At 45.6% G+C, this 24,867-nt stretch overlaps 1 protein-coding gene across 24 annotated transcripts in view; it reads right to left on the bottom strand.

Annotated features, from left to right (window-relative positions):
- The window catches only part of MICAL3 (microtubule associated monooxygenase, calponin and LIM domain containing 3), a 299,572-nt gene that overhangs the window by 165,215 nt on the left and 109,490 nt on the right, over positions 1-24,867 (bottom strand). For all 24 annotated transcript variants that reach the window (XM_077468826.1, XM_077468846.1, XM_077468830.1 and 21 more), the window contains exons 2-5: positions 20,742-21,087; positions 13,721-13,928; positions 1,446-1,562; positions 47-148 (exon numbers count right to left, since the gene is read on the bottom strand). In XM_077468826.1, the coding sequence (XP_077324952.1) occupies positions 47-148; positions 1,446-1,562; positions 13,721-13,928; positions 20,742-21,005 (691 nt within the window). In that variant the 5' untranslated portion in view covers positions 21,006-21,087. The remainder of the gene's footprint in view (positions 1-46; positions 149-1,445; positions 1,563-13,720; positions 13,929-20,741; positions 21,088-24,867) is intronic.

Genomic DNA, 24,867 nt, shown 5'->3' with positions numbered 1-24,867 from the left:
GGTGTTTACGTGACAAGACCCCAAACAAACCAGAATTCCAACTCACCCGCCAACGTGTTCCTCCTGCCATCCGCACCGATGATGACATCAAAATCAAACTCAGACACTGGGTGATCTTTAGGATGGACTGTGGCCCGCCAGCCTGTACCTGACAAATAAATATTGATTTTACAGATGTTATCTTTTAAATAAGTTTTATTCCACGTTACATATATACAGAAAAATCACAAACATGAAATGGTCATTTAAAGCTGGACTCCAGCCTTGCCTTCAATCTTGCAGTTGTACAGGCTCTTCTCCTGGACTGAACTGCTTAATCTGATTTCACTACACACTGAGCGTGTCACAATATGCATTAAAAGCTGCAGCAAGTCAGATAGAGACCAAAATAAAAAGGAAAAAAAAAAAAAAGGGAAGAAAGTGCCATTTTAGTGCAGCTTGAATGATACAGTTTAATAGCTCAATGGTTAAAAACACTCACAAGATCTGTGACACATACACGCTTGTGTCATTAGTATGCACTCAGCTCCCCCTGCTACATCTAACAGCCCTACCACCAACAAGTGACGCCTGCAGACTGGATGACTGAGCGGTGTATACCAATGACGAGCGTGTATGTCACAGATCTTGTGAGCATTTTAAACTATTGATCTAATAAACTGCATCACACATGCTGCACTTAGACAACGCTCTTTCCTTTTAACTTGATCTACTAGGAGCTGGCTTTTTCTACGGAAGGCTGCCACTAGTGGTATCCTACACCAGGAATTTACAAGGGACTAAAAAAGATTATTTGGACTCTTAACATGTTCCTGCTTTGCGCGTATAATTTTTATTTTTTGTAAGGCAGATAGAGACCACCTATCTGACCTGCTGAAAGCCAGAATCATTTAGCTCTTTCCTCCCAAACCTCATTGCCCCTTTCATTCATTGGATTTCAGTTCTTCTAATCATGGAGGCTGAGCATAACGGTGTGGGTGTTGCCTAGGGTGGTGTAAAGGCAAACACAGCCTGCCTGGAACGCCCACTACTCCAGATTGACATACATCTAGCGAGGCATTTGTATATTTACATAACTCCACCCAAGAGCCAGCCCTATGCCCTCCATCACAGCTAAGGGCTCTTGAGAGGCATACGGAGGCAGGGCACTGAGGTTTTCAGGTAGCCAGCCTCTCCTACTAGCCAAGATCTGCCTGCATTGCTTAGAGCACAGAGACCCAGTGATATCACCAAGACTAAGGCGATGTCAAATAAAATAAAGACATTTTCTAGTGAGTTAAGGGGCATGGAAGGCAAAATATAAGCAGATTAAATTATAAAACTTTAATAAAGCATACATACATTTTATATATCACATGTAAAAAATAAAGGTTTTTATGGGACATGTATGATATAAATTATGTGCATTAGAAGGCCTTTTAGCAGGTTGTTTGTTTTTTACTCACGTTTATTCTCTTGATCTTCTGGTGGTTCAACCAACCCCTGGAACTCAACATTGACATGAATCTCAATTCCCAGGATGAGTGACACTTTCAGAAGTATGAGCTGCAACTGACGAATACCTGGAATATAGAAAGGGAGGAGGAAACATTTACTGTGGCAAATCCAATCTCGATATTACAGCAGACTGTGTAGAGCAACTCCAGGATGACCCTTTCTGAATAGGTATCAGGTTAGAACCTCAGTCAAGCTGTTATAGTGGTCTAAAAAGTCACCTGAAAGTTGTAAACACCATGTTCTATGGTTTGTCCCCAACCTGCTATTGTATACTATGTGTTTCATAAACGTAACAGCCCATGTGCAAGTGTACAGCAAGTTCTGCTAGAACGTGAGCTCATCTCAGCAGTCCTTAAAAACAAAGATGCGGACTGCACTGACTGATGTAATGGCAATCTAGGCAGAGAATAATTACAACACAAGATCAATAAAATACAGAAAACTAAATCAAGCAGAAATGTAAAGTTTAAAAAAAATAAAAAACACACACACACACACACACACACACACACACACACACACTGGGTAAAATGTTACATTTGGCTAGTCAATTTATGGAAAGGTTACTGCTTTTGCCAAATTCCATAGACAAAGAAAGAAGAAAATGTATAGATGATACACTCCTCACTACTTTACATTGTGGCCAGAAAAACTTCTCCGGTTTGCTGTGTAACAGTGTAAATTTGCTGTCCCCTCAAAATAACTCACACAACCATTAACGTGCAACAAAAGTGAAAATTGGACCCACTTAGCCATTCCCCCCCCCCCGTCATACGACACCTTATGCCACGTACACCCGACCGGACTTTGATGGACTAGGTCCGGCGGTCTTCCCGACGGAGTTCCGACGGACTTGGCCACCCACAAATCACACCAAAGTCCGATGGATTCAAACGTGACAACGTACGACCGGACTAGAATAAGGAAGTTCATAGCCAGTAGTCAATAGCTGCCCTAGCGTCGGTTTTCATCCATTGGACTATCACACACGACCGGATTTCTCGATAGGAACTGGGTCTGGCGGAGTTCCTGTGAAAAAATTTAACACATGTTCTATTTCTAAAGTTCCTCGGATTTTTGAACAGCAAAGGTCCGATGGAGCCCACACACGATCGAATTGTCTGACGGATTCGCTCTGTCGGACCTTTGCTGTCGAAAAGTCTGGTCATGTGTACATGGTATTAGCGTTACAAGGTCTCAGGGGTGAATGGGCAGCAGGTGTGTTAGTTCAGACCATATGCCACACACTGCATCAAATTGGTCTGCATGGCTGTTGTCCCAGAAGGAAGCCTCTTCTAAAGATGATGCACAAGAAAGCCCGAAAACAGTTTGCTGAAGACAAGCAGACTCAGGACATTGATTACTGGAACCATGTCCTGTGGTCTGATGAGACCAAGATAAACTCATTTGGTTTAGATGGTGTCAAGCATGTGTAGTGGCCACCAGATGAGGCATACAAAAGAAAAGTGTGTCTTGCCTACAGTCGAGCATGGTGGTGGGAATGTCATGGTCTGGGGCTGTACCAGTGCGGCCAACACTGGGGAGCTACAGTTCACTGAGGGAACTATGAATACCAACATGTACTGTGACATACTGAAGCAGAGCATGATCCAACATAACTACCCCAAACACGCCTCCAAGAAGACCACTGCCTTGCTAAAGAAACTGAGGATAAAGGTGATGAACTGACCAAGCATGTCTCCAGACCTAAACTCTATTGAGCATCTGTGGAACATCCTCAAACAGAAGGTGGAGAAGCTCAAGGTCTCCAACATCCACCAGCTCCGTGATGTCGTCAGAGTGGAAGAGGACTCCAGTGGCAACCTGTGACGCTCTGGTGAACTCCATGCCCAAGAGGGTTAAGGCAGTGATGGAAAATAATGGTGGCCACATAAAATATTGACACTTTGGGCCCAATTAGGAAATGTTTCACTTAGGGGAGTACCCACTTTTGTTGCCAGCAGTTTAGCCATTAATGGTTGTGTGTTGCGTTATTTTAAGGGGACAGAAAATTTACACCGTTATGCCCTGTACACACGGTCGGACTTTCCGACGGAAAATGTGCAATCAGACTGTGTTGTTGGAAAATCCGATCGTGTGTGGGCTCCAGCGGACTTTTTCCATCTGAATTTTCGGCACAAAGTTTGAGAGCAGGATCTAAAATTTTCCGACAACAAAATTCGATCATTTAAATTCCGATCGTATGTAGACAATTCCGATGGACAAAGTGCCACATATGCTCAGAATAAAATTACGAGTCGAAAGCAACTGGCTACTGCCCTCTATAGTACCGTCGTACGCGTTCTACGTCACCACGTTCAGAACGATCAGATTTTCTGACAACTTTGTGCGACCGTGTGTATGCTAGACAAGTTTGGGCCAAAATTAGTCAGAAAAAAATCCAACAGATTGTCGTTGGAAAGTCCGACCATGTGTACAGGGCACTATACAAGCTGTACACTACTTTTCATTGTGGTCACATGAAAACATATTTACAAAAATGTGATGGAGGCATTTTGCCCATGGTGCTACAGACCATTTGTCTCTATATGTCCTTTAAGACCAGAACATGGTCCACCAAGGGAACCCATTTGGTGCAAAAGGAGGATAATGATAAAGAAAGACATTTTTGGTGGCTGCCAGGTCACATAAGGGCAAGAATTCATAACTGATCCAACCATGAGGGGAGCCATTACAGGGCAAACTATATAGGGGCCTTCACTACCTAAAGCAGAAATTTGGGAGCTCACCCCTTCCTCCACCACTAGACAGTGGATGGCAGAGATCAAGCTACTGTCATAAGCCACAGTAACCAACACAGGCAGTTCAAAGTCTGCTCCTCCTGCAGCAGGACAGAACCAACAGAATGCTGCAACATGAGATACCTGCAAGGTGGACAGTCACAGGAGGTGCTTCCTCACAGTGGCACCCACCAGTCCAGGCTGCAGGGCTATCAGAGCCCAGTCTTCACCCATCTAGGCAGGAATGCCCAAAAGGGGGCCTTCAGGGACATTACTTCCCCTCAAGGGATCACCTGGACCTGTAGAGCATCCTGCCAGGATACCAGGTTAGTGCTGCCCACTGGGTCCAGTGCTGACCAGCAACCTTACAGGCCATACTGATCTTCCTAAGGAAGAAAATCTTGTTTTTCCTCAACTTCCAGTCCCAGAAATACAAGAGAAGGAAATCTCTGGACACGAGTGGAACTGCCTCTTGGGTTTAAGACTATACCGCTCTATTCCTATTCCATCGACAGTTATACAATTTTGGCTCTCCCTTTACTTCTGTACCAGGGTCAATAGTCGCCAGAAGAACTAGAAAGGGCAAATCTGCCCAGTAGGGTCACAGAATAATAAAAATCTGACAAAGCAGCTAATCCTTTCACAAGAGATTTGATAACCATCCGTAATGATCAAGTAATACATTTCTAATAAAAGGAGTGATGGAGAGCCAGTGTTCGACCTCTTTAGTTACTCTGTAAATTGTCTGTACAATTTGCTTAAAAACACATGAAATGCAGATGCACAGTTATTCAGATTGGTCACAAAACAATTATGTAAAATCCTTCATCCCTTGGGCAGATGGACCTCCATCAGCCTGGATTACTTTAATTATCTGTGTAGTAATTTTCACAAAAATACGCATCAGCTGTTAGTGTGACGTATATGGGTGGAGGACAGGCGAAGTCAGCGGAAACCAGGAGAACATTGCAGGGAGATTCTATGTTCCCGAGGAAGCAAATCGTAATAAATTACACAGGGATAGGGAAAAAAGTAAAAAAGCTTGGCAGTGATGGAAGAAACATCTTTAATTGGTTACTGGCATAAGCAAGGATGAGGTTATCACACTGGACCATGAAAAAGCTTTTCATGCACAGCTGCCTGCAACACCAGTTGTCTTTTGTGGCAGCCCAACAATTCCTTACGCTAATCATCTTTCCACAAACATTAAACAGTTGACACACACCTTGCAGTCGGCTCATTTTGGGGGCTGGAAACCCATAATCAGAACACACGCACGCATGCTGGTTTTCCATTTGGTCACCTTATCTATACCAACTACGACTATTAGCTGATCTGGATCTCCCATAACTAGAACATTTCCTGGAACTGTAGCAAACATCTACAAAGACTAGAAAACCTAAAATTGTTAAACTGAAAAAAAAAAAATCTGTTTCTGGAAAAATTGCAATGATACGCAACTAAATTACCAAGGGGTTAACTGAAATCATTTTATTTTTCCTTGGAAAAAAAAGTTGAAGGGTGATATGATCACTATATACAAAATACATAAAACTGTATTAAACGTATACAATATATAGTATATTAAACTTGATTACTTCATTGGTGAGGCTTTGTTGCTGGTCTTTCCTCTGTATAAGATCAAGTTTGGTGGAAAGGGCTGGCAGGCATTCTGCCTCAAATCTTTTTTTTTTTTTCCAGAGACCACGGAAGCAGTGAGCTTGCTCTTGGGAGGGTTTTATGTAAAATGTTGGCCAGCTTCATATGAGCCCCTCCAATAACTTTACTGCGGTTTTAAAAAGTATATGAAATTCAGCTACCAAACAGCATATTGTACATCAAAAGTCTGTGCCACCCAGTAGCCAGCAGGTAAGAAAATGCATGTCTAAAGAGATACTGAGGAGGAGTTTTCATAGCATGCTTAGGAACAGCTGTACAGCCCTAAAGATTACACCAACACATTTTGAAAATAAATAATGATTGATGGTGGAGAAAGCCAGCATCTGAGCAGCAAGCAAATGACAATCCGGATCAGGAAGGCATGGTATCGAAGATGATTGAAGTTGCTTAGACAGGAAAAGGCAGGTGCAAGATAGCTGCTGCAGCTTGAAAGAGTTATATTTTGAAGATGAAAGTTTTTTTTTTGTGTAGCGGGGTCTCTTTAAGAACTATAAAACTACTGTTCCCAGAACCCCGCTGGTTCCCAGGATGCTTTGAGTTATGCCCCAGAGACTTATGGGGGAGGAAATATAAGGAGGGGGAGAGGCCTAGTTCGCTCTCTTTGGACACCCCCCTCTCTTCAAGCAAGAGGAGATCTGTGCTGAACTGCTGAGGCACAAGGCCTGAAGCCTGGGCCTTGTGCTCTTTTCCAAAGAGCTCTCTGCCAGCCTAGTTGCACCTGAGAGACATTTTCTCATTCCTTGCTGCTGTACACCAGAAGGATTGAAGACTCAGAGGTCGGTGGATTCCTGTTCCTAGACGAAAAGGCAGAGAAACCGGACTTGGACTTGTCCGGGTGGTGAGAGCTGTTTAAAGACAGATGCTTTATCTTTATTATTCGTTTGGATTACAAAGTTGTTCTTCAAGTGCACCACCGAAAGATTGCTAGCGAATATTGTTTTACTGGACTTCCATCTAGATCAGTCAGGCCTGACTGCATAGGTAGACAGTGCTGGGTAGGGATGAGCCGAACACCCCCCGGTTCGGTTCGCACCAGAACTTGCGAACGACCCCCGCGTTCGGCACGAACGTTAGAACCCCATTGAAGTCTATGGGACTCGAACGTTCGAATTGGAAAGTGCTAATTTTAACGGCTAATATGCAAGATAGTGTGCTAAAAAGGGTTTGGCGACCTGCCTCCTGCCTCAGGGGACATGGGTCACTGCAAGAAAAAGTTTTAAAAACTACCGTTTTGGCGGGAGCACTGATTTTAATGACGATTAAAGTGAAAAAAAAAAAAGTGAAATATTCCTTTAAATATGGTGCCTGGGGGGTGTCTATAGTATGCCTGTGAAGTGCCACGTGTTTCCCGTGTTTAGAACAGTCCCTGCACAAAATGACATTAAACGGAAATAACACCATTTAAAACTGCTTGCGGTTTTAATGTTATATCTGGTTCCTGCAATATGGTTGAAAATCATTCAGAAAAATGGCATGGGTAGCCCTCCCTGCCCATTACCAGCCTATTTGGGTCTTGTACGCATATTAAGGGGAACCCCGTACCCATATTAAAAAAAGGAAATGCGTGTGGCCCCCAGGCCCTATATACTCAGAACAGCAGTATACAGGCGGTGCAAACAAGACAGGGACTGTGTAGGTTTGTTGTGTTAAGTTGAATCTGTTTGTCATTTTCAACCGGTACATTTTTAAAGTGTAGCTCCAGTCAAAAAAAATATCTTTAAGCTTTTTGGAAAACATAGGGAAGGGTTATCACCCCTGTATAATTTGTTTTGTCGTCCATCTTTTTTCATCTCACTTGCTGTTGTCTCCTTCCGTTTGCAAGTAGGAGATGTTTGTAAATTGGATGTTTGAAAGTAGGGGCCTGCCCTATATGCTCTGCAGAAATGGCGGAACAAGGTGTTGGTTTTGCAACAACATTGTAAGCCCTCAAAGTGACTCTTGGTGGCCGCTGGAGCGCCCTGCTGTGAACGATTATATCAAGAATTGTAATTACATGCCATTGTTGAACAGTGGTAGAAAAATTTACCTTTGGTGGTTGTGGTGCTGGTGCCACAACACTATAAGTCCTCACAGTTACTCTGGGTGGGCACAGGAAGGGGCCCTCCTGTGAAATATTATATCAAGAATTGTACTTAAATGCCCCTGTTAAACAGGGGCAGAAAAATTGGGCCTTAGGCACTGGTGCCATCACACTGCAACCTCTGCCATATACTCTAGTTTTTTTGCAGGAATTAGCCCTGCTGCAAAGCATTGCATCAAAAATTGTACTTAAACGCCCCTGTTAAACAGGGGCAGAAAAATTGGGCTGCTGGCATCACCCAGAACCAAAAATGTTCTTCCAACATATCAGCGGAGGAGGAAGAGGATAGACAATCAACATAACAGGACAGTCACTCAGCATCAGCATAGGCAGTCTTGAAGGGATGTGGTATTTCAAAAAAAATTATTCGGTTACATCAGCTTCAGGTGCTTGGTAGCTGTGGGTGATCCAAGACTGATTCATCTTGATGAAGGTCAGTCGATCAACTGATTCGGTGGACAGGCGCACCCTGTGATCGGTAACAAAGCCACCAGCAGCACTGAAGGTGCGTTCCGAAAGAACGCTGGATGCAGGACAGGCCAGTAGCTCAATTGCATACTGTGCAAGCTCTGGCCAGTGATCCATCCTCAAGACCCAGTAAGCCAGAGGATTTTCAGTGGGAAAGGTGTCCAAGTCTGACCTTGCCCCTAGGTATTCCTGCACCATGTAAATTAGACGCTGGCGATGGGTGCTGGAACCAATCATACCTTGGGGCTGCGGACTAAAAAATTGTCTGAACGCATCAGTCAGACGGCCACCTTCTCCACCGCTCCTTCTGACTGATGCCTCAGCAACACGTTGTCCAGGACCAGGAGTTTGTGACCTCCCAGTCTCTGGGAACGCGTTGCACAGAGCTTTCTGCAAGGCCTCCCGGAGATGTCTCATCCTCTGCTCCCTCTGCGATGGCAAGATAAGGTCGGCAACCTTACCCTTGTACCGTGGATCAAGGAGAGTGGCCAGCCAGTAATGGTCCCTCTCCTTGATCCGAAGAATACGAGGATCCTTCCGCAGGCTTTGCAGGATCAGGGAGGCCATGCAGCGTAGGTTAGCTGAGGCATTCGGTCCGGAGTCCTCTGGGTCACTAAGGACAACATGATCCGCAGCTACCTCCTCCCAGCCACGTACAAGTCCACGTGTTTCTTGGGACTGTAAATCATCCCTATAAGACTGCTGCTGCTGATGCTGAGTGCCAGCCTCCACCTCCATGCTGACACAATCATCCTCCTCCTCCTCTTCCTCACCCTCTTCCTGTGTGATGGGTGGCACAGCAGGAACACTGTCTGGATAAAGGGGGCCTTGAGAGGCAAGGAAGTCCTCCTCTTCCTGCCTCTGTTCTGCCTCAAGTGCCCTGTCCATTATTCCACGCAGCGTATGCTCCAAGAGGTGGACAAGAGGTATAGTGTCACTGATGCATGCACTGTCACTGCTCACCATCCTTGTGGCCTCCTCAAACGGTGACAGGACAGTGCATGCATCCCTGATCATGCCCCACTGGCGTGGTGAGAAAAAACCAAGCTCTCCTGACCCTGTCCTGGTGCCGTAGTCGCACAGGTACTCATTGATGGCCCTCTGCTGCGTGTGCAGCCGCTGCAGCATGGCCAATGTTGAGTTCCATCTGGTGGGCATGTCACATATAAGGCGGTTCTTGGGCAGGTTCAACTCCTTTTGGAGCTCAGCCAGCCGAGCACAGGCATTAAATGATCGGCGGAAATGCACACAGACTCTCCTGGCCTGTTTCAGGACATCCTGTAAGCCGGGGTACCTGCCCAAGAACCGCTGCACCACCAGGTTAAGGACGTGAGCTACACAGGGCACATGGGTCAGTTGTCCCTGTCGGAGGGCGGAGAGGAGGTTGGTGCCATTGTCGCAAACCACCATTCCTGGCTTAAGCTGGCGTGGCGTCAACCACCTCTCGGCCTGCCCCTGCAGAGCTGACAAAACATCCGCCCCAGTGTGGCTCCTGTCCCCCAAACAAACCAGCGCAAGCACGGCATGGCATCGTTTTGCCTGCGTACTTGCGTAGCCCCTGCAACGCCTACGGAGCACCGCTGGTTCTGAGGACAGAGCACTGGAAGAGGCCGTGGAGGAAGAAGAAGAGGAGGGGGTGGAGGAGAGAGGTGTGTCACAACCAATAGTAGCATTTTGGAGGCGTGGTGGCGGAACAACCTCCAATACTACTGCACCTTGTCCTGCATCCTTCCCAGCAGCCAGAAGAGTGACCCAATGGGCCGTGAAAGACAGGTAACGTCCCTGTCCATGCCTGCTGGACCATGAGTCAGCGGTAATATGCACCTTACCGCTGACCGCCCTGTCCAGCGAGGCAAGGACATTGCCTTCCACATGCCGGTAGAGAGCCGGAATTGCCTTCCGTGAGAAAAAGTGGCGTTTGGGGACCTGCCACTGAGGAACCGCACATTGTACAAACTCACGGAAGGGGGCCGAATCTACCAACTGAAAAGGCAGCAGTTGAAGTGCTAGCAATTTAGCCAAGCTAGCATTCAACCGCTGGGCATGTGGATGGCTGGGAGTAAATTTCTTCCGCCGGTCCAGCAGCTGGGGCAGGGACATTTGTCTGCTATAATCGGACGTGGATGTACCACTAGCAGAGTTCCCGGAAGCACTTGGCTGTGACACACCTAATTCTACACCTTCATTCCTCTCAGAGCAGGTTTCAGAGAGGACTGAAGGTCTAGTGGGGTTGGAGATGCCAGCTGATGAGGAGCAAGGAGAGGTCCGCTTTGTTCTTTGGTGTGGGTCTTTGAGGTATGCTTGCCAACGAGCTGCATGGCAGGTCAACATATGTCTGGTCAAGCATGTGGTGCCCAAGCGGCTGATGTTTTGGCCACGTGAGATACGCTTGAGACATATGTTGCAAATAGCAGCGGTGCGATCTGATGCACTCGTCTCAAAAAAGGCCCACACCAAAGAACTTTTAGAATAACGCGCAGAGGAAGCGCTCTGCGCAGGCGGAGCTCTGCGGTGTGATTCAGTCGGTGTGCTGCCCCTAAGCTGGCCCCCGGAGGGCATCCTGCCTCGTTGGACATGTGCCTCCTCCTCCTCCTCCCTCCTTCCAGGCACCCACGTGGAGTCAGTGCCCTCATCATCCCCTCCCTCTTCATCGCTGTAGCAAACCTGGCAGTATGCTGCAGCTTGTGGAACATTACTGCCAGATTGCTGTCCTTCTTGAGCATCCCCTCTCTCTGTGCTCACGCTACTGCCTTCCTCTAGCTGAGTGTCATCATCAGAGCCCACCAAACACTGGGCATCCTCCTGGAGCATGTACCCAACACTGTGCTCAAAGAGTTCAGGAGACTCCTCAGGAGGACGTGGTGGGTCTAGGGAAGGAGTCACTGATGATGACATTGAGAGGAGGGACGACGATGTGTTGGCAGCTGCTTTTCTACTACCCTGAGACTGGGTGAGAGAGGATGAGGAGGATGAAGAGGGCTTGGTCATCCACTCTACCAAGTCGTTGGCATGTTGCGGTTCAACATGTCCAGCTGCAGAAAAGAAGGACAAGCATGTCCCATGGCCACGTGCTGATGACAATGCACCGCGTCCCCGACCAGCACTGTTGTCTCTAGACACAGAGCCTGCTTGCCCTCTTTTATCGGCTCGCGCCTGTCTGCCTCTCCTTGCTGGCCTTCCAGACATGGTAATGGCCTGAAGGGAGTTGGGTAAAACAGTAGTTGGGTAGTTTATATTGTGCTGGAGGCACACAACACCCACTAACTCCTGCAGATGCCTTTTTTATAGAACAGCAGAGTTAAAGGGGTATATACAGATGTATACTGTGCTGTGCTGGAAGCACACACAACTTCCAATAACTCCAGCAGATGTCAATCGGGCCCAAATAGAGAACAGCTATGTAGGTGGATAATAGCGGTATGTACTGGGTACAGAGCAGGCACACAGCACGCACTATCTCCTGAGTGACACTGCTGACTGCAAGCTCTATTGTTAAAGATGGACCACTAGCTATATAGGTGAGGTGAATATCACGGTGTATACTGCGGTCAGGGCACGCAGACAATAACAAGAAAACAGCAGAGTTAAAGGGGTATATACAGCTGTATACTGTGCTGTGCTGGAGGCACACACAACTTCCAATAACTCCAGCAAATGACAATCGGGCTCAAATAGAGAACAGCTATGTAGGTGTATATAGTGGTATGTACTGGGTACAGAGCACGCAGACAGCACGCACTAACACTACTGACTGCAAGCTCTATTATTAAAGCTAGATCACTAGCTATATAGGTGAGGTGAATATAGTGGTGTATACTGCGGTCAGGGCACAGACAGTAACCACTACACAAGAGCAAAATAGTAAATCAGCCAAAAACGATTGGTGTGTAACTGTGTTGAAGGTACACAGAACACCCACTGCTTCAGATGCTAACAAACACTACACGAGGCCGCCTGAAAGGCAGCTTTATATAGTGTGGGGCGTGCACTACACTGTCTGAGCTATGATTGGCCACAGGCAGGATGCCTGTGGCCAACCATTGCTCTTCCCGCTACTGGCGCTGCGATTGGCCAAGCATGCGGGGTCACAGTGCATGCTTGGCCAATCGTGAGACAGCAATGCATTGCGCCATCGCAATGCATTGTGGGCCACACGAATTTTGCCGCGAACGGCCCAAACGTTCGGAATTCGGCGAACGCACGAACGACCGATGTTCGAGTCGAACATGTGTTCGACTCGAACACGAAGCTCATCCCTAGTGCTGGGTGTTTACCCATGTGGGGAAGTAGCTGAAAAAGGGCAGCGCTAGAGTTGCATAGAAATACTTTATTATGCTGATTACTCTGTTTATCTTTATTACTGGTTACTGCAGGGACCTGATTATGTGTTGCAATCCAAATGTTTGATTCATGTTATTCCTTTTATAAAAACAATAAGTAAAGTCAGTTATATACTTTCAAAGATTGTCTATGAGCTTGAGTTACCCACGCATGCACACACACATATTTAGAGTATAAGTGATTTAATGTGTATTGCTAGATACTAACTGTGCCAGAGTGGGTAGTGCAGATTGCCGGGGGGTTGGAGCTGTGCTCAGGACCCAAACCAAACTTGCGGCCCTCTTAAGTGAGGGTATCGCTATATTTGTTTTTGTTTTTTTTAACTGTATGGTCACAAGATTTGTTCTAAGTGTGGGAAAAAGGCAAGGTTGGAATTTATCTTGAAAGTGGTTGTAAACCCTTACATATACCCATAGAAGTGACTGGTCTCAGGTGATACACCGATGAAAGATCCCCCTACATACATTGTACCTGTTTATTAGCAGTCTTCTCTTATCTACAAAGTCCAGAATTTTTAAATCTTGTCTGAGATGTCAGAAAAAGGGGGCAGAGCGCTGAAGTTGCACTCTGCAGAGCTAAGTGAGGAGAGCTCTGGGAGCTGATTGGAGAGAAGGGACGCACCAACCTCACAGTAACAGAGCCAGGGCTGTCAATCAGCTGGAAGTCCCTCCTATGTCACTTTTCTTGGGAGTCGGGAAAGCATGTTAGTAGAGGAACGAAGCAGCAGACAAATTACATTTAGTGCACTTAGTTGAGACAAGTACACACTAGAGAAAAATCCTTTGTTCATATCGGAGGTTTACAACCATGGATTATACCCAATTTGGTTTCAGCTGTAAAAACATGCACATACAGCCACAGGAAACCCAGACCACATCTGCCAGATTAAAAATGCAATGTTCACAATACTCACTGATGTGATCGATGGCCCCAGCACAAAACTTGCCGTGGAATTTCTTGGCTCCCAGGCCCCGTAGGTCATGGATGGTGAAGGGCCACAAATGAAGGACATTGTTGCGTGAAAAGGCATCTCTCTTTTCCACCACCACTACCCTGGCCCCGAGGAAGTAAAGCTCGATGGCAGTACGCAGACCACACGGCCCAGCTCCAATAATCAGACACTGCAGAGACAGACAGTGAATATAAGTGTGCAGTATTGCTACATGAAAAATGTAAACAAGACAGATTTCTGTTCTGGTTTCAGGGGGCTGATGCAAAGTAATTCAAACCAATGCTTTGTTCAGAAGGAGAAAACAAAGGCTAAAGCTGGCCTTTAATAAAAAAAAAAAGTTTAACCTCCTAGGTTGTAAGCTCTAACAAGCAAGGCCCTCTGATTCCTCCTGTATTGAATTGTATTGTAACTGTACTGTCTGCCCTCATTTTGTAAAGCGATGTGCAATACTTTTGGCGGTATATAAATCCTATATTATCATTATAATAGATAGGTAACAGGCAAACAAACAAATTAGTGTATTTATAAAAATATAATTGCAGCTATATTCATCTAGCAAAACTGCATGTACATTTAGTGTGCATGGGGGTAAAATGTAATGTTCTCAGGCCATTGTCTCTCCAGGTGGAAAGTTTTTTTTCAATTTTTTTAATGAATAAAAAAAAATAAAAATAAAAGGGGGGAATCAGGAAAAATGGAATTACGTACCGGTAATGTCCTTTTCCAGGAGTCTTTCAGGACAGCCACCTTAGAGAGACACCGGCTCCTCCCCTCTGAGGAAACACCGCCTTCAATTTCATAATTTAAGCCTCCTCCTCCCTTCGTTCCTCAGTTCTTCCAGAGTACCTCCGGCCAAACTGGGGAGACACAAGAACACGTCAAACAAATAAACTTTTTAAGTCTTACCTGACGATCTCATGTAATGAGTTCCCGAGGATCTGCAACAATTTGGGTGGGAACCGGTGCTGTCCTGAAAGACTCCTGGAAAAGGACATTACCGGTACGTAATTCCATTTTTCCCCCAATCGTCTTTCAGGACAGCCACCTTAGAGAGGATAAGCGAGTATATTACCTTAGGGTGGGACTACTGCCTGTAGCACCTTACGACCAAAGGCTTGGTCTTTGGCTGACAGAAGATCCAGTCTATAGTGCCTCACAAACGTAGAAAAACTGGACCACGTTGCAGCTCTACAGATCTGTTCCGGAGACGCACCAGCCCACTCTGCCTGAGAAGTTGCCACGGCCCTGGTTGAGTGTGCTCTAATGCCAGCTGGAGGATCTAATCCCCCTGCCACGTATGCCTGCCCAATGGCTAATCTTAACCATCTAGCTATGGTACGTCTAGAGGCTTTGGAACCCTTCCTGGCCCCTGAAAATAAAACAAAAAGTGAATCTGTCTTTCTGAACTGACTTGTGCAGTCTAAATAATAAAGAACACATCTTCTAACATCTAGTCTGTGAAACATGTGTTCCTGTTCTCTAACTGGATTTGAACAAAATGTAGGTAACACAATCTCCTGCATCCTGTGGAAACTAGAGGCTACCTTAGGCAAAAAGGCCGGATCTATCTTCAAAACCAGACGATCCGGAAAAACCTGAAAAAAGGGAGCCCTGACAGAAAGGGCTTCGAGTTCACTTACTCTTCTTGCTGTAGTGATCGCCACCAAAAACACCATTTTGAGAGTGATCAACTTTAATGAGCAAGATTCTAACGGCTCAAAAGGTTCCCCTGTGAAAACCTGCAAAACTAAAGAAAGATCCCAAACCGGGAAGGGGGAGCTTGAAGCTGGTCTTTGCCTACCTAGGGCCCTGAAGAACCTTACGACCCAAGGATCTGACGCTAGATGTTTCTCTAAAAACACGCTCAAAGCGGAAACCTGAGCTTTTAGTGTTCCAAGCGCTAACCCCTTATCCGCCCCTGCCTGTAGAAACTCTAGAACGGCTATAGGGCTATGCACGTTGAAGGAACCCTCTGAACACCAGCTGTTAAACCGTTTCCATACCTTTAAGTAAATGGACTGGGTTTCCTTTTTCCTACAGTTTAGAAGAGTGGCTACCAACCGGTCTGAGAAGCCCTTGGCTTTTAGCAATTCTTCCTCAGAAGCCACGCTGCCAGGTTCCATCGTCCTACCTGAGGGCAGAACACCGGACCTTGAGACAGGAGATCCTCCTGCACTGGGAGAATCCAGGGGGGTTCTACAGACAGGCCCTTCAAGATCGAGAACCACGGCCTCCTGGGCCAGTGAGGTGCAATTAGAATGAGGGTAGTATTCTCCACTTGAAATTTCCTTAATACTGCTGGAATGAGCACTGGAGGGGGGAAAGCATAGCACCTGGAGAAACCCCAACTCTGTGCTAGTGCGTCCACCGCCAATGCCCCGTCCCCCCTGTTTATGGAGAAGAACGTTGCTACCTTCGCGTTTTCCCTTGCGGCAAAGAGATCTATTGCAGGGATCCCCCATCTCCGGGTGATCATTTCGAATATTTCCTGCTTGAGAACCCAATTGCCTTCTCTCAGAGTTCTCCTGCTGAGAAAATCTGCCACCTGATTTTGTTCTCCCTTCAAGTGGATTGCTGAAAGGGACAGGATATTTGCTTCGGCCCATCTGAGGATGGCTTCCGCTAGGGCCCATAAGGACTTGCTCCTGGTGCCCCCCTGTCTGTTGATGTAAGCTACCACCGAGGAGTTGTCCGACCTTACCCTCACGTGATTCCCCCGGAGCTCCTTCTGAAAGGTTCTGAGAGCTAGATCTACTGCCCTCAGCTCCCTCCAATTCGAGGATCTCCTCGAGTCCCTCTTTTCCCAAATACCCTGTATTAATTGGGAGTCTAGGTGTGCCCCCCAACCTGAGCTGCTTGCATCGGTCGTGACCACCCTGGAGGTTGGCATGACCCACTCTAGACCTTGGGACAAATTTGCTCCCTTCCTCCACCACCAGAGGGACCTCTTTACCTGATCTGGAATCGAAACCAGAGAATCCAAAGATTCCTGGCTGTGATCCCAAACCTTCAGCACAAATAATTGTAGAGGGCGGTAATGTAACCCTGCCCACTGAACCGCTGGAAGAGCGGATGTCAGCAACCCTAGCGCTGACATAATCTTCCTTATGGAGATCTGGTGGTTGCCCTGAAGAAACAGAGCCCTGTCTATCCTTTGAATTTTTTCCAAAGGAAGAAAGACCCTTTGTACTGTTGAGTCCAACTCGTACCCTAGGAAAGTGACCCTCTGGGAAGGGATTAAGTTGGATTTCTCCAGGTTCAGGAGCCAACCCAGGCTTACTAACAGGTTTCTTGTGACCTGTAAATCCTGAATTAATTGTGCTGGGGAAGGGGCAAACAGAAGGAGATCGTCGAGATATGCGATCACCGAGATTCCCCTGAGACGCAGAAACGCCAGAACTTCTGCCATCACTTTGGTGAAGATTCGGGGGGGAAGAGGATAGTCCGAAAGGAAGCGCTCTGAACTGAAGGTGTAGTACTTCCATTGGAGTTCTCACTGCCAGTCTGAGAAAACGCTGGTGGGACTCTGCGATTGGAATATGCAGGTATGCATCTTTCAGATCTATTGATGCCATGAAGCAGTTCGGAGGTAGGAGTGCTTTTACTGAGTAAACCGAATCCATCCGAAACCTTCTGTAGGTAACAGACATTCAGGGGCTTCAGGTTCAGGATGAGCCTGAACTTTCCCGAAGGCTTGCGAATCACGAAGACGTGAGAGTAGAAGCCTCTGCTTGTCTCTCCTACTGGAACCCGTACTACCACCTCCTGTTCTTCCAACTCCTGAAGAGAGGAAAGAAGGGCAGATGATTTTTCTGCGCATTTTGGCAGCTCGGTGACAAGGAACCTCAGAGGAGGGAGTTCCGAAAACTCCAAATGGTAACCTCCTCTGACGATCCCCAAGACAAACTGATTGGAGGAAATCATTTCCCACTGTGGAAGGAAGGCCCCCAATCTTCCTCCCACCGTGACCCTGTCACTGAGATTTTTTGGGCTGTTCAGGAGGGCGAAAAATTGCTCCCCCGGGGCCCTTGCTTTTGAGTCCCCAACTCTTCTTCTGCTGAACCGTACGGGGTGGTGCAACCCTTTTCTGGGGACGAGCCTTTTTGGCTTGTTCCCCAAATTTCCTTTTAACCGGAAAGGCCTTTCTTTTGTCTGCTGTGCGATCTAGCACTGTTTCAAGACCTGGTCCAAACAGTAGATCTCCTGTAAAGGGGATTCCACAAAGTTTAAGTTTGGATGCATTGTCTCCAGGCCAGGTCTTCAACCATAATGCTCTCCTGGCAGAGTTGGTCAGGGCCAAGGACCTTGCCGACATCCTCACGGATTCCGCCGAAGCGTCCGCTATGTAGGCTATCCCTTTAAGAAGCATGGGAAAGGAGGATAGAATAGTCTCCTTTGCTGTCCCTGCTTCAATGTGTGCGCTAATCTGGGTGAGCCAATACTCCATGTTGCGGGCCACCACCGTGGTTGCCATGGCTGGCTTAAGATTTCCCTGTGACGAATCCCAGGCCTTCTTAAGAAGGTAATCCATCCTTCGATCCATAGGGTTAGACAGTACCCCCATATCCTCAAAGGATAGATCAGTGTGTCTGGACACCTGGGAAAAAGCAGCGTCTAGTCTGGGAGATTTATTCCAGACGAGAGTCTCTTCCTCCGAAAAAGGAAACCTACGTCTTAATGCCCCAGAAAAGAAAGGTTTCCTTTCGGGATCCCGCCATTCCTTCTTGATGGTATCGATCAAGACGTTATGCACTGGGAACACCCGCTTCTTTTGTTCCCCCATGCCCTTGTACATCCGATCATGGAGTGACAATGTCTTAGTTTCTTCTTGAATGCCTAAAGTGGTATGAATCGCTCCCAAGAGCTCATCCACATCCTCCAGGGAAAGCTTATACCGCGAGATTCTGCTGGATTCCCCATCCAACATCTCTGCGTCAGACTCCCCCTGGGAGTCTGAAACGACACTGTCAATTTCCTCCTCAGCTTCCTCCCTGGGACCCTCTGAATTCTCTCCCCTTGCAGGAGGAACATCCACAGGGTTGGATGGTACACTCTGCTGCGCTGGTGTAGGAGTGCTCGGAGGCTGGGGCCACTGAAAACTGGAAAAAAAGTTTTGGAAGGACTGAAAGGTACCAGAGAGTTCCTTCATAGAAGCTACCAGATCTGCACCCTGCTCTACTGCCTGTTCCTTAAGTAAATCCTCAATACATTGTTTGCAAATAGCTTTAGACCAAGAGTCTCCCATAGACGTTCTACATGAAGGGCACTTCTTCTTAGAACCATGGGGGGACTTGCTCGTGGCTTTCTGAAAGACACAAAACACAGGAAGGGGCAGCATGAGCCTAAAAAACAGCAACACCAGCGCTACATAGAGGACCACCGGGAGTGCCCCCCCTAGGATCAACCATCACCAGGATCCCAGACACACTACCCTTCCCCCCGACCACCAAGGAGGAACACCAGTGGAGCTACTGGATACAAGTAAGGGAACACCTCCCCAGGTTTCCTCTTACCTTAGAGTGGCTGGTGCTATTATCTCCAGGAGTTTTTGAAGCCTCTGCCTCGGACATTCTCCCGTTGAGGAAGCGTGGTACGAACGCGCCTCTAACAGCTACCTGTGCAACTGTGAAAAGAGAGGCTGCACCAGCCGAACGCTAGGTTCCCTTTCACGTGCCGCGTCCGGAACCGGAAGACGCGGATCGAACGAAGGGGTCCGCCCCCACCGGAACTGACGTCGCCCGCCTACCGGTCCGGCTTCCAGCTCCCAGCCGGCTGCGTACACAGGGGGGCCCTGGACGCCTTCGTTCAGCACCCCACTGGGCGAAACGCAAGGATGAACCTCTCCAAAGACTTCCTGCTTTCCCCAAGCGAAGATTGGAGTGCGTGTACAGGTCAGTCGAGTATTCAGCTTCCCCAGCCGACTGGACTGTTTGTTCCGTTGAAACCCCTGCGGGTGAACGAACGGACGACCCCATGAACTTCCCGCTTTCCCCAAGCGGAGTTTAGGGTATATGGACAGTACGAACACTTCAGCTCCCCGCTGATAGGACTGTCCTGGACCGACCGATGAACGGTCGGATAGCCGAACGGGGCCAGGGCTCCGCTCGGATGGCTTCAGTCTCACCAACCGAATTTAGCCTTAAGGTTCCTTGGCGATGTCTCCCCGCCGGAGGAAACACCATAACTGAGGAACGAAGGGAGGAGGAGGCTTAAATTATGAAATTGAAGGCGGTGTTTCCTCAGAGGGGAGGAGCCGGTGTCTCTCTAAGGTGGCTGTCCTGAAAGACGATTGGGGAAAATACCACATTATGGCTACTGTATGGAGCATAAGTTTGCAGTACAGAATGCTTTTCCTATGATCAGCGCCATCTAATAACCACGTCGTGGCATTTTCCCTCTTAGTTACCACAGGTGCCCCCACTGAAAGGATTTTCCCTCACACCTTGTTCTGGTGACAACTCTATTTGGATTACCCATCACTTTCAATCCCAGAGACAATGATACCTAGAGTAAGCCAAGTAAATTTGCCCTGTAGGAACACAGACTACAATCTGAAAAAAATAAATAAAAATTGCCATTACATTTGTTTCTCAATTTAAAGTACATCATATGCATCAAAAACTGTTCTCAAAAGCCTCATCTATGAATAGTTTGTACATAGAAAGATTACCACTGGAATGAGCTTTCCAAAACTATATATCAGGGATATGCAATTAGCGGACCTCCAGCTGCTGCAGAACTACAAGTCCCATGAGGCATAGCAAGACTCAGACAGTCACAAGCGTGCCGGGACTTGTAGTTTTGCAACAGCTGAAGGTTCACTAATTACATATCCCTGAGAGAGATATATATATATATATAGGAAATATGAAAGCATGCGAATAAAACACTGGACAGCGATGTCAAAGGTTACTATCAGGCAAATGTTACAATAACAAAGTGTAAAGCGATTAGAACTTCCCGTTATTCCTGCCCAGCTCACCTTGGTGTTGCTGCAGGCTTTGCCCTTCTTGTAGTCCTTGTGGGACCACCTCTTGTCCAATTTCGACCACAGGGCTTTGGCCTTCCAGTAGTTAAGTTTAGACTTGAGTTTGGGGTAGAAAGAGCGATAGTCGCGTTGTTTCAGCTCCAGGTGGTCGCATAGTTCCTGAAAACTTTTTAACGTCCCCTTGCAGGTGGAGGCCTGGACAAATCGGTCAAACAGGACGTGAGCCAGGTTCACCCTACCATTTTGGCCCTCCTCCATAGTTCAGGCCGGGAGAGGGGGTGGGTGGAGAGCCACCACCACCACTCTTTTTAGGCTCCTCTAAAGGACTGCCATCTTTTACCTGGAACACAAAACAACAGACGAGTTACTACTGATGGAACTACAGAGGGGAAAAAAAAAAAACATTTAGTATGATGCTTTTTTTAAAGGATTGCAACAGATAAGAAAATACTGACTTCATACAATTGTCAATTGTGCATTCTCAGGAATTGCAAGGCAGTTAGCAGTAGTATCCAAAAAGAAGAAGGGGTACAATTATACATACAAAAACTGCATCAAAAGGTCATAATGCCAAGAATTTAACAGCCTGAAATTTTTGTAACTTTCCACAATCCCCTACACAGCAGAAAACAGAAGGCTCTACACGCGAGACAATTCAAGCGTTTTTTCCTCAAAATGGACCAAAAATGTCAAAAAACGCTGGTGAGCCGCGTTTGACATCAGAAAAATTCTTTAGAACAGCCCATGTGTGCATGGACACATAGGATAACATGATGGGGAGTTTATTGACTGTGTGCATGAGGCCTTATTGTAACACCACGTTTCACAGGCACTTGGGACAGCAGAGGGAAATTTTACTGCAACACACACACACACACACACACACACACACACACACACACACACACACACACACACACACACGGAATCTTCAATTATTTCAAAAAAATTCCTGTCACTGTGGTTGAAAACAAACGTCAATTTGACTCCACTAACAATTCGAAAATCGAACATTCCTAAAACGACTTTTTTTAATCGCTTAAGGACCGAGCCTCTTTTTGAGATATGTTGTTTACAAGTTAAACTGTTTTTTGCTAGAAAAAATTATAAATGTTTGGGGGTTCTAACACCCTAGAGAATAAAATGGCGGTCATTGCAATACTTTGTCACACCGTATTTGCGCACCGGTCTTACAAGCACATTTTTTTGGGGGGAAAAAAAAAATACACTTTTTAATTAAATAAAACAGTAAAGTTAGCCCAATTTTTTTTATTTATTTATTTTTTTAGATTTTGAAAGATAATGTTATGCCAAGTAAATTGATACCAAACATGTCACGCTTAAAAATTGCGCCCGCTACTGCAATGGTGACAAACTTTTACCCATAAAGATCTCCATAGGCGACGTTTTAAAAAAAAAAAAAAAATCTACAGGTTGCATGTTTTAAGTTACAGAGGAGGTCTAGTGCTAGAATTATTGCTCTCGCTCTACCGATCACAGCGATAGCTCACATGTGTGGTTTGAACACCGTTTTCATATGCGGGTGCTACAGATCACGTATGCGTTCGCTTCTGCATGCGAGCTCGGCGGGATGGGGCACGTTTAAAAATGTTATTTTTCTCATTTATTTGACCTTTTATTTTTACACTGTTTTAAAAAAGAAAAAATTGGAATTGTAAACAAAAGTTAAAAAAAGTGCAGCGCTGATAATAAGAATACCAAACAGAATTAAATTAATTATCCCACCAAAATGAAATAGAAGAAATAACAGTGATATTGAATAAATTAAATAAAAATGGATCTAAATATAAAAAATATACTTTATTATCCCAAAGTGACGTAAAATATATTGAAAAAAACATTTTTTTTAAGTAAATTTAAATCAATACCAAGGGAATGGTGAAAATCACTTATAAAAAGTTAAACTAAAGCAGACACCATCCAAAATTCATAACCATCCTGATGTGTTTAAAAAAAAAATTCCTGTGGTGTCAGACAATACTACATAACCTATACAAATAAATAAAAAAAGTCCAATATGACGTGAGGTAATATATTAGTGCACAAAGAAAGGAAATAGTCCACGTAAAGTGCTGAAAAACACAATCCAATCTCAGATTCCTCTTTCCTAATCGGTGACTATATCCAAACAGGTGGCACACCATAAGTGAGTAATAACCCTTACCGACTCCAAATGACCACACTGCAATGGTCACTCCAAGCATAGGGGAAAATTCTCAGGTATCCCCAATACCTATACCGGCTTCTCAGGCAGCTCACAGAATGGGTATGGCAATCATGCCACTTTTTGGTGTCAGGTTATCTGGGGTCAAAGAGCATAAAACATAAAATATTAGGGATGCACTGAAATTTCGGCCGCCGAAACATATCGGCCGAAAATGCCCTTTTCTGCAATTTTCCGAAAGAGAAAAATAGCCGATAATGGAGCCGAAAATGCGGCGGGGCCTGGGTAGGGGGGCAGGGCTCCGCCCCCCGCCCCTGGTACCGCCCATCATGAAAAGCTATATCATGCTATAGTGCAGGAGAGCCGCCTAGTCTCTGACCATCTCCTGTACCACGTCCCCAGTCTCTGACCATCTCCTGTATAAAAAAAATAATAATAATTTTTAAATATATGTTTCGGTATCGGCCTAGTGTATTTTTCATTTTCGGCATCGGCACCAAAAAACCCATTCGGTGCACCCCTATAAAATTTATGAGAGAAAAAAAAAAAAATGTGTATGTATGTATGTATGTATGTATGTATGTATGTATGTATATGTATATGTATATATATATATATATATATATATATATATATATATATATATATATATATACATATATACACAGTGCCTACAAGTAGTATTCAACCCCCTGCAGATTTACCAGGTTTACACATTCGGAATTAACTTGGCATTGTGACATTTGGACTGTAGATCAGCCTGGAAGTGTGAAATGCACTGCAGCAAAAAAGAATGTTATTCCTTTGTTTATTTTTTTTTTAAATAGTGAAAAGTTTATTCAGAGGGTCAATTATTATTCAACCCCTCAATTCAACAGAATTCTGTTTGGTTCCCCTAAAGTATTAAGAAGTAGTTCAGGCACAAAGAACAATGAGCTTCACATGTTTGGATTAATTATCTGTTTTTCCAGCCTTTTCTGACTATTTAACCACTTTCAGACCGGACCATTTTGCTGGTAAATGACCAGAGGTCTTTTTACACTTTGGCACTGCGCTGCTTTAACTGGTAATTGCGCGGTCATGCAATGTTGTACCCAAACAAAATTTGCGTCCTTTTCTTCCCACAAATAGAGCTTTCTTTTGATGGTATTTGATTGCCTCTGCGATTTTTATTTTTTGCGATATAAACGTAAAAAGACCGCAAATTTTGAAAAAAAATGATATTTTCTACTTTTTGTTATTAGAAAAATCCAATAAACTCAATTTTAGTCATACATTTAGGCCAAAATGTATTCAGCCACATGTCTTTGGTAAAAAAAAAGTCAATAATTGTATATTTATTGGTTTGCGCAAAAGTTGTCACATCTACAAACTAAGGTACGTTTTCTGGAATTTACGCAGCTTTTAGTTTACGACTGCCTATCTCATTTCTTGAGGTGCTAAAATGGCAGGGCAGTACAAAACCCCCCCAAATGACCCCATTTTGGAAAGTAGACCCCCTAAGGAAATTGATAAGAGGCATGTTGAGCCCATTGAATATTTTATTTTTTTGCCTCAAGCGATTGAATAATGACAAAAAAAAAAATTTTTTTTTTTTTTTTTTTTTTTTTTACACAAAGTTGTCACTAAATGATATATTGCTCACACATGCTATGGGCGTATGTGAAATGACACCCCAAAATAAATTCTGCTGCTTCTCCTGAGTATGGGGATACCACATATGTGGGACTTTTTGGGAGCCTAGCCGCGTACGGGGCCCCGAAAACCAAGCACCGCCTTCAGGCTTTCTAAGGGCGTAAATTTTTGAGTTCACTTCTCACTACCTATTAGTTTTGAAGGCCATAAAATGCCAAGATGGCACAAAACCCCCACAAATGACCCCATTTTAGAAAGTAGACACCCCAAGCTATTTGCTGAGAGGCATGTTGAGTCCAT

The sequence above is a fragment of the Lithobates pipiens genome, unplaced genomic scaffold, assembly GCF_037356315.1.
Source record: "Lithobates pipiens isolate NorthernLeopardFrog02 unplaced genomic scaffold, aLitPip1_a1.2 Scaffold_8, whole genome shotgun sequence".
In the NCBI taxonomy this organism is placed as follows: Eukaryota; Metazoa; Chordata; class Amphibia; order Anura; family Ranidae; genus Lithobates; species Lithobates pipiens.
The sequence above is the reverse complement of the archived record's forward strand: the minus strand, read 5'-3'. Positions and strand labels throughout refer to the sequence as shown.